The 16,837-nt window shown below is 33.1% G+C and overlaps 1 protein-coding gene across 2 annotated transcripts; it reads right to left on the reverse strand.

The window, feature by feature from the left end:
- Window positions 1-1,211: 1,211 nt before the first annotated feature.
- Window positions 1,212-15,331, reverse strand: LOC114249594 (purine nucleoside phosphorylase). Of its 2 annotated transcripts, none has more exons than XM_028183225.2 (6): window positions 15,150-15,331; window positions 10,397-10,491; window positions 9,458-9,636; window positions 6,814-7,056; window positions 3,856-3,999; window positions 1,212-2,161 (listed from the first exon to the last, which is right to left on the reverse strand). In XM_028183225.2, exons 1-6 carry the CDS (start codon window positions 15,251-15,253, stop codon window positions 1,961-1,963), a joined length of 966 nt encoding a protein of 321 aa, XP_028039026.1. In that variant the 5' UTR covers window positions 15,254-15,331; the 3' UTR covers window positions 1,212-1,960. The 2 variants fall into 2 exon arrangements, with proteins under 2 accessions (XP_028039026.1, XP_028039025.1); XM_028183224.2 differs by having other exon boundaries at window positions 10,379-10,491.
- Between the last annotated feature and the right edge of the window lie 1,506 nt (window positions 15,332-16,837).

Consider the following 16,837-nt stretch of genomic DNA (forward strand, 5'->3'; position numbering starts at 1 on the left):
AGTGGCATGGCAGCACGAATAAAGCATGATCAGACGATCCAAGTGGAGCGTCAATTACCACACTGTATCCGGCCGGATCGGTGGTCAACGGAAGGTCCAACAAAAAAGGCTCGTGCCCCTCAATATCTGCGACACGGGTGGGTTGTGTCACCAGCTGGGAGAAACCGTAGGTCAAGCTGAAAGCGTAGGCAGCCCGACCCGAGAGGTCAGTGGTTCTGGACCCCAACCACTCTTCGTGGTGAGCGTTAGTCTCCAAGAACCACCACCTCCGCAGATGGGTACTGCTCAAGCATGCGGTTAGTCTCCTCTTGCACATGCTCAATCAGGGCTGAACCTGCATCACTGCTGTGGGATCGGACAGGCAGGCGTAGATTCGGGTACAAACCCCGTGATCTACGCACAGCCACAAAAGGAACAGGCATGCTGCGCCGTCTCAAGGTGGTGGTGGTGTATGGCGTCAAGGTAGTATTAGAGGTTAGCCTTAACATTTGGGTCCTCCTCAGGTTAGAGCCCCTTCAGCGAATCTAGCATAACCCCTCGAGGTTACTAGGATAGGTAGGAAAAAAAACTTGTCGATCTCATTTTCTTCATCGTTGCTCTGTGGCCTAGTGAAGACTACTCGACGACCTGTATAGAAATCTTTTTTTTTTAAATCCATGATTAAAGTTCCTCTGTCTAGTGGTATTAGTTGCCACAGTGAATGTTGGCAGGTATTGACTTAGAGATGTAAAGCACTCAGTAAGAACTAAGAACCAATGCATTATAATATTGACCAGAACAAAATATACGTCCGCTTAGGGCATGTACGTTGATATTATAAAATTCAGTTCATAATGACTGTAAATTGATAAACCTAATTAAGATTAAAGCCGGACTGATTTCTTATCACACTTCAAAATTTTAAGAAAAATCAAGGCTAATTTCTTTATAGTATTTAGGTTTCGGGAAATTCACGGTACGAAACAAATTTAAAAATCCTAATAACTTAATGTAAATTCAATTTTAACTAATTCTTGTCAGCACCCACGCAACTATAAAAAAATCAAAATATCTTTGTTTATTGATCTGATTCATAAGCCCTCCTAGGCGATAGACACTATTAATTGTAAAAAAACACTACTGTAAAGAGCAATATGCAATATTTTAACACAATGACACGCACAATTCAAATTGTGGTTAATAAAATTATTTTTACAATAAGAAAAAAGCAATTTAGAAAAACATATTTATTGAGATTGTAATATGAAATTAGTATAGTAAAAAGCTTACAAAATAATCGTATCACTGTTTATAAATAGATAATGTACATTTTTTCATAAATTATATAATTTTGACCTCATAAACGTTTTTAACAAATAGTGTTTTGAGATACATAATATGTATTCATACAAAATGAATACACAGGTGAAAAAGGAATTTTAATCTAAAGACATAATTCTAGACAATTACATACTAATCAAAATAAAAAACCTAGGAAACAAGTAAATATCTACATCTCAAAATTACTAACTTATTGAATTCGTATAAATATTAATGCCAATGACCATGAAAAAAATAGAAAACGAAAATAATATTTCCTTAATTACACACATCAAAAGCGTATTTAACAAAAAGAGAAAAGCATTAAAGTTCTTAAACAAAGTTAACAGAATAAACAAAGTTTTAGATTTGGGTTTTGACTATAACGGAACACGGTTCTTTTTAATTTTAATTTTTAAATTACAATAATTGTAAATTAAAAATTATTCGTGATTCTTAATTATATATTTCTAGCAGACGGCTATAATTGGATCATAATTGTACTAAGTAAGTGTGTATAAAAATCAGTTTTAAAAATAATTACGACCTTTAAATGAGGGCCATAGAATAGATGTTAAGTATAGACTATTTTTGTCCGCAGATCTCTTTCATAAGCCCTATCCTTTGTGTTTTATACATTATATACATATTGAACATCATTTCATGGTGCATCAGGGTCGGCCTGTGAGAATTTCTTAACAAGACAGGATACATATTTTCGGAGCATTTCCTGCCTCATACGGCCTACGTCAAGAACTTCCTCGTGATTAGCTTCTGCATCTTGATCGTAATTAGTAATGCATTCATTCGTAATCAGAGATAATCCGAATACTTTAATATCGCAGTGTCTAGCTGTGATAACCTGAAAATTAATAATATTAAATTTTCAATGAGTTTTCTGTATCAAATTTAAATATCGAACGATATGTTTCAAGTAATAAACGTAATCGCTATAGATAAATATAAACGGAGGGAACAGTTTTCAATTAAATAGTATTACCATGGAAACAACTTTGCGTTATTTGTAAGTGTAATGGTATCTACTATTAAAAAATGAATTAGCAATTTTACATTTTTATTTTTCTTTATATGCATGATGTTCAGTCAAGTAATTATAACGTAAAAGCGTAATAAATAAACAAGCTCCATTTTTTTATTATATTATGTACATAATAAATATGTAGTATTATATTATAAATAGTATGTATTTTTAAGTTGAATGGAATGAAAATGGTAACTTCAGAGTTATTTCTCAACTAGGTATCAAAAAAAGATAAAGAATAATATTTTGGTATTGACAAATGTTATATAACACGTCTGAGTGATATTAAGCTAGTAAAATACAAATTACACAAGACCAGTTTCTAATATCGCATTATGGTATACTTTATCATATATTATGATTATAAAGTAGTACGTATAGTAGCAGTATATCTATACTAATATATAAATCTATAGCGGTTTTTACGAATGTTCCGTTATAACTACTGAACCATGCATCCGATTGACTTGAAACTTGGTATAAAAATCCATGTAGAAAATACATATATATACTTAATGGATAGGCTAATATTTATACGAGTGTTGGACTCCTTACACCAGTTGCGGGGGCGTTAATAATGGGAATCTTTGTGGGGGTGAGAATTAATAATGTTAATTTTAAATGCCCAGCAAAGCGGATGGGTACAGCTACTATTATAATAAATGATGACACCAGATTTTTTCAGACTGGAAAACAATAGACAAAACTGTCCACAGCGCCTTCTGACACGCTCTTTGACTGTCTTTGAATCTGTCTGTCTCTCTCTGTCTTCGACTTTCTATACCTAAACGTGCCGTGGCTTTAAACGTTAGCAAAAAGCTATCTATTAGAGACGACGACCGGTTAAGATCTTTCACGTGAGTTTACGATACGACTTAACTGGTTCTAAACAATTATCGTTATCTCGGGTAAAAGAGTCGACATTATTTTAATCGCTATTATACGTTTCCACTTATATTTGTCATTGTATATGACGTTATAATATAATTGGCCTTACGTATTTAAACGTTTGAACTTTTGAGGTCTTTCTATCACTTTTATCAGTTGAAATGTATACCAATTGTATCTGCCCGCTGAGTCAATAAAAAAAATCTGTTAATTTAGATCTAAGCAATGCATGAAGGTGGAACAAAACAACGTCTCTGGATAATACACACTGGTGGTCACATTTTTACTGGTGGTAGGACCTTTTGTGTATCCGCACAGGTAGGTACCATCGCCCTGCCTATTTCTGCCGTGAAGTAGTAATGCGTTTCGGTTTGAAGGGTGGGGCAGCCGCGGTAACTATACCCAGACCTTAGAACTTATATCTCAAGGTGGGTGGCCCATTTTCGTTGTAGATGTCTATGGTCTCCGGTAACCACTTAGCACCAGGTGGGCTGTGAGCTCGTCCACACATGTAAGCAATAAAAAAACACACACACACACACACACACAATACATAAAGATTGTTTAAGTAGTGTCGATTAAAGAATTCGCGCTTTTCATCTGTCGTCGTGTAGACAATGGCCTACCTCGTGAACAGTAGACATGCCAACAGCGTCTACTCCAACCATCTTTAACATATTCAATTCGGCGACTGTCTCGAAATTTGGACCACCCAAACATGTATAAACTCCTTCCCTTACAATATGATCGATGTTTAATTCCTTCGCAACCTGAAACAAAGTAATGAAACATTGTCACCATTGTTTTAACAATCAAAGACAAATACTTAGTCTGGCCATAAATACTGTTACAATTAAAAATAAACAAAATATTACATTTGAATTTGGAATCTGTCATTTTTATATGATTGCTCATTGAGTTTTCTCATTTTGGCACCAATACATTGTACAATATTTTGCGATATTAAAATGGAGTGGGTGATAAAGAGAACCGAATCGCTGTGATTGCATTACACAAAGTAGGTATGGAGCGAAATGCAATTTTAAAAACTCTCCATACGCTTGGTATTAGTAAAATGTTTGTGTACTGGGCTATTAATAGATGCAATGAGACCTCCTCTGTTTGTGACAGAAAAAGATCTGGCCGTCCACTCGTACGAAAAAGGTGGTCAAAGCAGTAAGGAAAAGAGTTCGAAGAAATCCTGTCCGAAAGCAAAAGATTTTATCACGGGAGATGAAGATAGCACCTAGAACCAAGTCGCGTATTTTAAAAGATGACTTGCAGCCTATAAGAGACGTACTGGTCATTTCTTAACTGATAATTTAAAAGAGAATAGGGTGGTAAAATCGAAACAACCACTGAAGCGGTACGCAAAGGGAGGTCATAGAAAAATTGTGCTTACGGATGAGAAATGTTTACAATTGAGCAACATTTTAACAAACAAAATGACCGTATTTATGCTCAAAGCTCTAAGAAAGCTTCCCAATTAGTCGACAGAGTGCAACGTGGGCACTATCCGACTTCAGTGATGGTTTGGTGGGGTATTAGCTATGAAGGAGTGACTGAGCCATACTTTTGTGAAAAAGGTATCAAAACATCGGCACAAGTGTATCAAGATACCATTCTTGAGAAGGTAGTGAAGCCCCTTAATAACACCATGTTCAATAATCAAGAATGGTCCTTCCAGCAAGACTCGGCGCCAGGTCATAAAGCTCGGTGTACGCAGTCTTGGTTGGAAATGAACGTTTCGGACTTCATCAGAGCTGAAGACTGGCCGTCGTCTAGTCCCGATCTTAATCCGCTGGATTATGATTTATGGTCAGTTTTTAGAGTAGGCTTGCTCTAAACGCCATGATAATTTGGAGTCCCTAAAACAATCCGTACGATTGGCAGTGAAAAATTTTCCCATGGAAAGAATGCGTGCTTCTATTGATAACTGGCCTCAACGTTTAAAGGACTGTATTGCAGCCAATGGAGACCACTTTGAATAAAATTTTTATACTTTAAATTGTTTTATATTTATGTATTAAACTAACACACTGTAAAAGTAATAAATGTTATTTGCAATAGATTTTTTTTTCCTTTGTCTCAGTATTTATGGCAAGACTAGGTAGGTATATGTTAAAACTAGACGCGCCAATGTTGCGAAATGAAGAGTCACAACTACTTTGCAATTTTTTTTGTTTCCTATAACGCCCATTGGTCATATTTTGAATATCAATAACATTGATTCTGTTGTACTAGCAAGTTATAATAAAAGTTTAATCACAAGTCTAGATTCGTGTAGTTAAGTTACTAAATCAAGGCAAACAGGAAGGTTTTTTGCTCTTATTAGTTATATCCATATAACATGCAGACTCGGTCGTTTCAACAACACCGTAAGTCACAGAACGACCTCAGATAACCTTGTGTAATTCAATCGCATGTGAAGAAACAACTAATAATAAGATTTTTTACTCTTAAAATAATTTGTTTTTTTTTTCTAACTCGGTGTTTTTTTTCTACCTAGATGCTTGGCGGTTTCACCCACATATGAAGTCTAAAAACAATGAAAAAACAATTTCTAAAAGAATCTAGATTTGGTAGACGTTATTACACATCTAGGGTCCCCGAGTAATATTTCCTCGACAAACGACATTCATTGTCTGTTAGTCAGTTACGGCCTTATATTTATATGTATGCAAATATTCTCAACTAACTAAAAACTGGCAGAAAAACGAATGAAGTGTGATATTTTTGTCTTTTATATTTTTGTATTTGAAAATCTAAATTTTAGTGTAAGCTTTTATAATAATTAAATGCTAATCGCAGAATCAAAATCTGGCAATTAAAAGAAAAACCAAAGAAGAAGAGACAGAAGAAGTTCCTCCAGGACATTGCAAATTTATTTACTGCTGGAAATATAACCCAAGGTGCCATGACGTCTGGCAGACTGCCGGTAGTAAAACTCACGCCAAATACCTATGCAGTGGTATAAAGACATGCTACGACGATCCCACATTTGGTAAATTAAAATTCTCAATTAGCTACAATCTTCTATAGGTCATCACAAGGGCATTAATTAATATGCTATTTCTCTATTGTTAAAACAAAATAAATAGTCCTCATGAAATAGAAGTTTCAATTTCTTTACAAAAAGGCTGTCTACCGCTCTAACCACACGCATGCTTCTTTGTTCACTTCATCCTTTTCGACAGTAGTAGCCTGGAAGGCGGTGCCTCCCTATGAATGTAACATGTTGTGAATTTGAAAACCGTTTAATTACGTGGTTAATCTCGAATTTGCGATTTAATGCGCATGATACACACGGACCCCTAAACGGCTCAAAAAAATTATTGCGATATTATTAAATCCAACGAATTAACGATATGTTTTGTATCTTGTAAAAGTCAAAGATTAAAAACAATCGAATGTGTATGTTAATAATAATTATTGTTAATTAATAATAATTTAATAATATAAATCATCCAAATATTTGCCAGTTTAATCAGAGAAGATAATAAAATACGATTTAAGATACATTACATAACATACATTTTTACATAAAATAAAAGGTCATTTGATTTATATAAAAAAAAGTTTACCTCTTTAGCAATTTTTCTAAATTCATAATTATAGGCTTTGTTCATAGGGGGGAATCTAGGTCCAAACCTCTCGTCATTGGGTCCATGCAAAGGATTGTTGCCAGCAAAACCCATCATGTTGATGTGATCTCTTACAATCATCAGATCACCAATTTTGTAGTTAGGGTTAAGGCCGCCTGCAGCGTTAGTCGCTATTAAAATTTTCACTCCCAACAGTTTCATCACTCGCACTGGTAGACAACACTAGAACAATAAAATTACGGTTAATTTACTTTTACAAAAACCTCTATTTTTTTTCCTACCTATGCTGATAGCCTTGAGAAGCTATTTCAGCTTTACCCTAACGTGTTGGTGAGCTCACAGAGCTCAAACCGAAAGTGTTGCTAACACTGGCTCTAGCAAGAGCAGTGCTTCGCAGAATCTACCACCGGATCGGAAACGCGACCCACTGAGAAGATCCGGCGAGAAACTCAGTGGACTATGTCTATGGCAAAAATCCCTGTGATCTAACCGAAGTTGCGTTGTTCAAACTTCATTAAATCTCTTGATGAACGTTTCTTAAATTATAATTTGATTTACTCTTTCTGCTACGTTATATCTTTTTTAGATTTTTTTTTCTTCGTACGCTGTACAGTGTTCGTGTCGTTGCCCCCGGTCTCGGCTGAAAATCAGACCATAGATTGTTGGCATGTAACCGGCATTATGTTGCCAGGGATTTATAGTCAAAGGCGATCGTACTTATTAATATGTTTAAAATTTGTTAAATGTGCTTTTTTTACCATAAGCAAAGTTTCGTCAATTGCATAATTCCAAACTAATCGGAAAATTTTTCAATTACAGAAGCTAACTTAATTAAAATTATATGTTTTTGTATTTTGTAACATTGCAATGCTTTATCTTGTATCTTTAAACGAGCAATTCTTGTATATAAATATGTATATAATCTAAATCTCGAAAACGGCTCCAACGATTTTCATAAAATTTAGTAAACAGGGGATTTCGAGGGCGATAAATCGATCTAGCTACGATTTATTTTCAGAAAATTTTGTTTTATTCGTGTTTTCAATAATCAACTTTATCGATAAATTTGATTTTTTCTTTAAATAACTAGTTCATATTTTTTTTTATTCTGTCGGTAAGATCGAAAAATATTATTCATGTTTCATCATTTTATCAATATGTAATTCATATTTAAATATAATTTCTAAAAAACACAATTTATCAACAAAAAAAACGAGCAAAGCTCGGTCATTATCTAGTAGTTTTAAGTGTTCTAAAATAAAATGTTTTTTTTTGTCTGTTATCTTTTTTTTTCTAGATGTGATCCCATTTAAATTATATCTCGATCTGACCTGCATGTAGTTTTTGAGCTATGGTTAATAATGCACATTTAATTGACTTCGACTACATTGAGGTGTTCGTAGTTTATTTTGTTTTAGTCGGCTTTCTTCTTTGTTAAATTTTTGTATTATGTATTAAATAGGTTTTAAATTACAAATTCAATTTTGTAAAGATCAAATTCAATTTTGTAAACATCAAATTCAATTTCTATTCCAAGGTTAGATTTGCTCATTATTCTTTTAAAATTAAGAAAAGTAAAAACAACAAAAAAAACAAGAAAACGCAAAAAAATCGTGACGTGGAGACATTTAATTGACATATATTTGATGTTTATAAAATTGAATTTAAAGTTAAAAACATATATAAACATATACGAGTATATGGCATGTGATCGTATATTATTGTATCTGATGGCTACCTCGGATGTAATACGCTTGTAGTAAACAAAAATATAACATTAACCCTTTCTTCGCATACGGATCTTCTAGAATAATGTAATATCAACGAGCCCTACTTTGACACTCGATAAGACGTCATTATATTTATAAATATTTGAACTAGTCTCATCGAGTATTTTAACGAAACTTCCAGATCTATATTATGTCGAGAGGAATCTTTAGACGCAGTTGTGTTTGTATTTATTCGTGTTTTTATCTCGCGTCCTTTAACCCCCTATTGTAATGTTCACAACAAACGATAACCTCATCGCTGGGGTTCGCGTATCTTTGCATCAGCCGTGATGACGTTGTGTATTTAAAAATTAATATTTACATATTAATTTCTGTGCACCGATTCCATCATGCATTGATTACAGATTGACGTGTTGTTTTCGTCAGATAACGATTTGATAATACTAGTGGCCCCGCAGTAGTCGAAATTCGACTATAATTAATTGAATTTATAAGTTTAAACATTATTATGGTTCTATTGTCAAACACTATTATAATTCGATAATATAATCACAGTATTTGCCAAAACTGCACTATATATCAATAATATTAAAGACAAACAATATACATCTATTTTCAATTCGATCACAGACTTTAAACAATAACAAAAGTTTCCCAATTGACAGTAAACAAAGAGTATATTTTTATGTATGTGCTGTGTCAAATACATGGTAGTAATATAGGCATATTTAAAGTATATTTTATGCATTATTAAAAAAAATTATTAGCATTGTGCACTCCTTCTCTATATTCTCTATAAGTGTGAGAAATTACATACTCCTCCGTCCGCGCAATTTTCGTAAAAAGGGGTACAAAGTCTTTGCTTTACGTATTAATATATAGATGTACATTACCTTCCACAGTGGATATCCTTCGTAGTAATGAAAACGGCCCTGCATAGCAACGACGGACACTCCTTCAATGTGACCGAAAACAAGTTGACCATGATGACCCTCCACTGTGCTTATGGGAAAGTTTGGAATATCTTCGTATGGTATTCTTACCCCGTCTGTTATACTTTCTGCTAGTGAACCTATAGACAAATAGAAAGTTAAGTTAAAATGAATTTCATCAAAATTTAAATCATACAATGACAACATCACAAATGAATTTCCTGATGTTTATGATTGATATGTTTCGCATATTAAGTTAATATTATTTTATTTCACGTTATTCAGGCAAACTAAAAATGATATTAGCAAGTATATTTTTTTTATCTACCTATGCTGATAGCCTTGAGAGGATATTTCAGCTTCGCATGAACATGTAGGTGAACTCGCGGCGCTCAAACCGGAAGTGTTGCTAACACTGCTCCTAGCAAGAGCAGTGCTTCGCAGAATCTACCACCGGATTGGAAACGCGACCCACTGAGAACATTCGGCGAGAAACTCAGTGGGCTAAAAGTTTACATGTCACTTTTTCTTAGCACTATCCCAATTTGATTTGTTATGCATCCAATTGTGTTCCTTTGATGTAATGGAATGGTTCGTAGCCTTTTTAAGGATAATATCTCTGTCACCCATTATTAACATAATTCAAGAATTTAATCATCTCCTAATTTTATTTTGAATGTCTGTTCCAACTTCATTATAAAAGCTTAATTTAACGATTTCACAATACAATCGAGACTTCGTGACTTATGACTCGAAGTGAAGTCGACATTTTATATCTGTGGTCTTCAATAACTACTTAACATCAAGTAGACCGAGAGCAACTATGCCCATTTAATGCAAAAAAAATAATAATTTGGTTTATGTCTGATGAATAATATCTACCCTCTTTCCAATACGAACCCATCCCAGAGCCGCAAATGATGCCAATGTTCGGTTTCTCTGATATTCTCGACAGCAAGAAATTTGCGGTCTCCACTAATGTTTCATAAGAATATCTGGAACAAAACAATATTTTTGTTGATGATTAGCGCTCTTCACTATTAAATACGTCAGACGGTCGAATGTCAAGCTGTAAATTATGTGTGTTCGTAAATTAATACCAAAACTGATTATGTACTCCACTTTTAGAGATCTACAGCTTACTTAAACGTTTTGTATGTATTATTTATAACAGCTAAATATCGTTTATTACAGCAGTTTCACTGTCAAACAATAACCGTCATAAAAATAAAAATGGTGAGATTAATAGTTTTTACTAAAATATAATCTTTAATTTTTTTTTTTTTTTTGTAATTGTATGTTGGATATAAAATTTATTGTGTACATAATAAATTACACGTAACGAGTTTACGAAATATGTGTTTCTAAAGTCATTTCATTAATATGCTGTTCAATATTGAATTCATATTTTTCTAAAAGTTTTTTAAATATAGTTGATATTAATATATTTTTTTGTTTATTTGTATTTTTAGATTGAAGTATTTTATGTTACTGACACCCACTATAAATCATAGTATCAAGCTATGATAGTAATTCATTAGAAGCATCGCTAGACCACGATAAGTTTTTGTATATTTTAATAATCTATACAAATAAATAAAATTGGAGTGTCTGTTTTTAATCATAAAATAACCACTTTTTACTAAATGCGTAAATATTTATTTATATCACAATACATATACCTAAATATTATAAATTCACTAGTGCTTAATAAAAGTATTGTTAAGAGTAACACAAGTAAAATCGATCTTAAATTTAAAATAGAAGAGTTGCAAATTTATTTGCAACAAAACAAACAGCAAAAACTATTATTTCGTATGATACAGAATAATAACAGGTTGTTTTGATTGATTTCTCTCGAAACAAGAACGAGGGTTATCACGTGCAAGGCTATCTTGTTTCTCTTTAATATATATTATTATTATATACTAGCGACCCGCCCTCGCTTCGCTTCGGAAACATAAAATTTTACTATTGATAGCTGAGTCCCGCGATGTTACCCGCGGTTATTGTCGTACTGCGGGTGATATCGCGAGGCGGAGTTACTCTAAAAGTAAAAAAGTAGCCTAAGTCACTCCTTATATCATCAGCTAACTATCAGTGTAAGTCTCGTCAAAATCGGTCCAGTCGTTCCAGAGATTAGCCGGAACAAACAGACAGACAGACAAAAATTGTAAAAAATGTTATTTTGGTGTATGTACCGTAAGCGGTTATTTCAATGTTACAAACAGACACTCCAATTTTATATAAATGTATAGATAATATAGCAAAAGGTTCTAGATCGGATTAAGTACGAGTATAATTTGGTGATATTATACCAAAATAGGTACACCGCGTTTTCTTGCCAAAATAAAAACAAAAAACAAAACAAAAATTGAACTAGAGGATAGATTTATTGTACAAATAAATATTATGAATCATATTAATTTAAATGTTATGACACATTGTAATTGAATTGGTAAAATTGATTAAGTAATTAACCACACTCAGAGAAGTACGTTTTTTGATAGATATTCTGTTTCAAATTGGAAAACCTAATGTGCTGTTTACCTTTCCTACTCATAAATATGTTATTTGTTTCTCTGTGTTTTCGGGTTGATGGAAGAAAAATAATGGGATTAGTTAAAGCGAGTTAAGCTCGCGCCTCTGGGACGGCATATGAACATAGGTGTGTACATAGTAACCCATTACTCTAGATGGTTTTACGGTAAATACTTTAATAAATTTAGTCTAAAACAGTATAAAACATACTGTTGCTATCTATGGAGTTAAATTTAGGAAGACAATTGTTTTCTCTTTTATAATTTTAAATATCCTTCATCATTGAAACATTATTAGAAATTGAAACATCATCCTTCATAATTAGAATCAAAATTGAACTAGCCGACTAACGATCGAAATGACTGACGATTTGCATAACTAGATACTTAATACCGCATTTATAATCTAAATGTGAAATAAATTTTGTTTGTATCGATTTTTTCAATCTGCAAGTGTAATAAATTATCTAATATATAAAAACCTTCACTTGGATACAACGTTGCACTGTTTTTCCTTGTTTCATTGTGAATCATAGGGTATTATTGAATCACAATAAATATTACTCAGTAGTAGGCTTATCGTGTTTAATATTTCCAAAACAACATTATAATCTTTCAAATAATCAATGGTATTAAAGGTGCCGTCTGCTGATTAATTAACCACCGAACTCAGATTAAGCAGATAAAACTCTTTCCAAAAAGAGTTAGAGTAAGATTATGTTTTATTGTACACAAAAATAAAGAAAAATAAAATATAATATAATAAAATATTAAATTCGAGGTCTTTTGGATGGTAGTAATCGCTTGAAAACAGAAAACCGTGAGGAAAAACTTCATAGATTATAATTAACTAATAATAACTTATTAAATAGTATTTTCATTCGCTTCGAATTAAAAAAATATAGGTACTTAGAAAATTCACTGCTCCTTTTCCCTATAGTTTTTCAAATAAATCTGGAGTGCATAGTGTATTCTAAGTATATTCGACTGAATGAATTAAGGACATACATATCAAAGGAACAATCTATGACCGTTTTTCTTTCGTCGTTTAAGTCGAAAGTCATTTAAGCCTGTTCCCTTTTCTCTCTAATTTTATTCACCCATTTAAACTGAAACTTTAAATTGAATCTAGAACCAGGAGATAGTATGTATTGCGAAGTCAGTTCGAGTTACTTAAAATTCGCTTTTAACCCAAAAACCTGAACCTAATTTAAATTCATTAGCAAAAAAATTCACAAACTATGTACTTATGTAAATTATATAATATCTGATTTTCCGTAAAGCGAATGGTAACAAACGCTCCCAATCTTCATTAAAACATTCATTAAAACAGAAATAGGACGTGATGTTATTATCATAAAATTTAAAGTACTCACCAACGAATAAATACATATACTTAATATTATCTATAAAATCTAATTTAAAAAGTAAAACTTGTTTCATGAAGTATAACTATGCAAAATAGCATAGATAACCACTTAAAATATTATGTAATTATGTTAGCTGGTTATCAAAAACGAAAATGCTAGAATTTCAATGCCGCTACCCAACGTGAGATAGGGAGGTAAGGTTCTACTAATACGGAATTTTTTTAGAAACGTTATTTTCATTTCATAAAATTAGTCAGCCAAATTCTGAATATTTTACTTACTCAGACATGAATAAGCTGAAAACCTTGAAACCTGGTTTTGGTGTATTATTAGTCAATTAATAAGTAAGGATGTCTAAAATGTTTGAAAACGTCAAGGTCAGAATTACGGGGTCGCGCGAAAGACGACTCGGCGTCCACAGCCATAGATAATATACTTCATATTTAAGTCCCCAAATAACTCATCAACCGAGCTCCTACATTATTTGATTTATGACGTCACTTTACAACTAGCCTCTTGTACTGGTAGTCCTACTTGAAAATAATCTACAAAATCAAATGTATGAAATATTCACATATCAATGAGATATAAACAGTCTTATTCTGCGGTAGGTACCACCGCCCTGCCTATTTCTGCCGTGAAGCAGTAATGCGTTTCGGTTTGAAGGGTGAGGCAACCGTTGTAACTATACTGAGATCTTAGAACTTATATCTCAAGGGGGGTGGTGCATTTACGTTGTAGATGTCCATGGGCTCCAGTAACCACTTAACACCAGGTGGGCTGTGAGCTCGTCTACCCAACTAAGCAATAAATAAAAAAAACTACATATGGGCCGTGTTTCTGATTCTGTTTCTGTCTTTAACAATCTTAGGGGCTCGTCAAAGCTGGTATGACAACATTCCGCTTTGATTCACGGACGACCGGATCGAACGATTTGTACGAACCTGACCATCACGCGATAAGGTCAATAATAAAGATAGTAGGCCGTAATCTGTAATACTGAATTTAGAAATGATTAATAATCCCAAGGTTACCGAAGGGCTTCACCTACACCGTAGCAAAGATACTGGTATCTTATTAAAAAGTATTTCCAGGTAATATAGGTATTAATCTATTTACCTAATCAACGTTTGGTTACTTTAAGTGTTTATAATCGATAAAGACACTTAACAGGACAAGTGACGCAAGTTAAAGACAAATACAAGAAAAATGTCAAGAAACAGATATTTAATTAAAACGTCATCACTTTCTGCTCACACAAATCGCAACAAATTTAAGGTTATTTAAATTCATAAAATTAATTGGAAATGAAAATAAATGAAACGATAATATTTTCTAGGAGCGTTATTTCGCACATTTAGACTAATTAATTGAATGATTGAACTCAATATCACTTTGCACGATGTTGGCATTCAAGGATAGACTCTAATGGACACATTTAATGATTCGCATAACCTATTGATAGTCGTCAATTAACCCCTGTTTATGCTTTATCAAACTATTTGATGTAAATAGATGTGTTATATTCTTTTTCACATTCTTTCGCTACATCATAAAAAGAAGGTTTGATTTACAGACAAAAGAAACTACACAACTGAAGATAAATATAAGGTCGCTTACATTCAAACTTTAGGTTTGAAGGGTTTTTAAATAATTATTTCATTTATTGATTTTACGATAAAATAGTTATTTATTTGAATTACAATTTAAAAATTAACGGGATGAAAAATTAAATAAACGAACCCAGTTTTTTCATTTCCATTACAATCAGATCCGATTTCCGGCAGGACCTTCTGCGTGACCAAACAATTTTTCTCCACGATATCGTTCGCGTTTATAGGTGCCATTACCACACTTAGTTATCGAAAAATTAAAGCGAAAAATAAATAGAACGATGTTCAGTGCCCGATGTCTGAGTTACCAATGAACTGGTCAGCGCTCTCCGGCAATTTTATATTTCGATTCGATCACTGCGAGCTATCATACATCGCATGATCGCTTCAGCTTTGAAGTATGCTTTCAATAAAATACGTACAATTTTAAAACAGTTTTTATTCTTATTCATGATTAAATTTTATTTGTCTTTTCTGTTTTTAGTTCGTGGAGGTGTGCGCTGTTCAAGGTCACTCTTTACGTTATCACAAAGATAATTTATTGGATATTGTTTACGCAAAACAAACATGTTTATCGAACAGAACATATTATGGAATGTTTATAAGTGTCATTACTTTAATAATTTTTTTTACTCACTGGTTGCCTTTCTGCTGTTTAAATATTTTTGTATTTATCTATTCAATAAAATTATAAATAAACAGTTCAATTTACTTTCACTTTATTTTCCATTAAATCGTATTTAGTGAAATTCGTTTTTCCTTAACCATTCCAAAGTAAAAACATTTGTCTTTATACTTTTATTTTTATTTCGTAACATATTTTCGTTGTTGCGAAATCTACGCTATCACTATGAGATCGTAATTTGTTACTATCCACACATGCTAACCAACGGAACCAGTTTGGTAAAGGTTCAACTGTGAAAAAGTAAGATTATTTCTAGCAAACTAGCGTCTCTATACACAAAATTCCACCAATTATAAAGTCATTTTCGAAAAATCGCGGCAATAAACGTTATTTGGCAGCCATGATAAGGTCACAATGTGATTCCCTCACCCAGCTTGAGACTTCGGGTCGAGGTATTAATTGTTTTGCAGCAGAATTAGGCAGAATGTCATCTCACAGGCTCTCACAATACATTCAGCAACCAGTTAAACGTCTCTCACACAATCTCTATAAGTCTTCAAAGTTACGCTAAGCCCGTTGTTGCATTAAATGCCAATAACGTATGACTGAATTTTGTAACAAGAACATTATTTGTGTTTTTTTTTTATTCTAGACGAGCATACGGTCCTCCTCTCCGGGTTGTCGTGGCTTATGGACGTCAACAATGCGAGGGGTATAGCCAAGCCGCTACCTACCGCCGAGTACTCTCCAAAAATCACATAGCGCTGAATAAACACCGTGGAAAGAAATTAATTCCAAAGCCGGATGGTGCGTAGCAAAAAAGATCTCTCTCGCAATGTGAATGAACCCATTGGTTCTAGATAACATAGATGAACTCTGCTTCCATGGAGAACGAGGCGATTATATAATAGTGAAATAGTTTCGGGATGTGAGATTTTGGGTTATAAAAATAACTTTTGAACTTGATATGCAATAAATTTCGAGATTCTATAATTAAAAACCTAGCTTTTTGGACTCCACTTCATCACGTTACTACGATTTTCATTATATATTTTGAAAATTTTAAATTGAAATAATTTCAACGGAGTTAACTTGTACATAATGTCCCTATAAATACTATATCGGTTATGTGTGTATTCAAATGTAAAGTGGTTGGTTAACAAAAGGTTTTGACGTGCAGCTCATACCGATTG

This window comes from Bombyx mandarina, chromosome 11, assembly GCF_030267445.1.
Source record: "Bombyx mandarina strain Sakado chromosome 11, ASM3026744v2".
Classification (NCBI taxonomy): domain Eukaryota; kingdom Metazoa; phylum Arthropoda; class Insecta; order Lepidoptera; family Bombycidae; genus Bombyx; species Bombyx mandarina.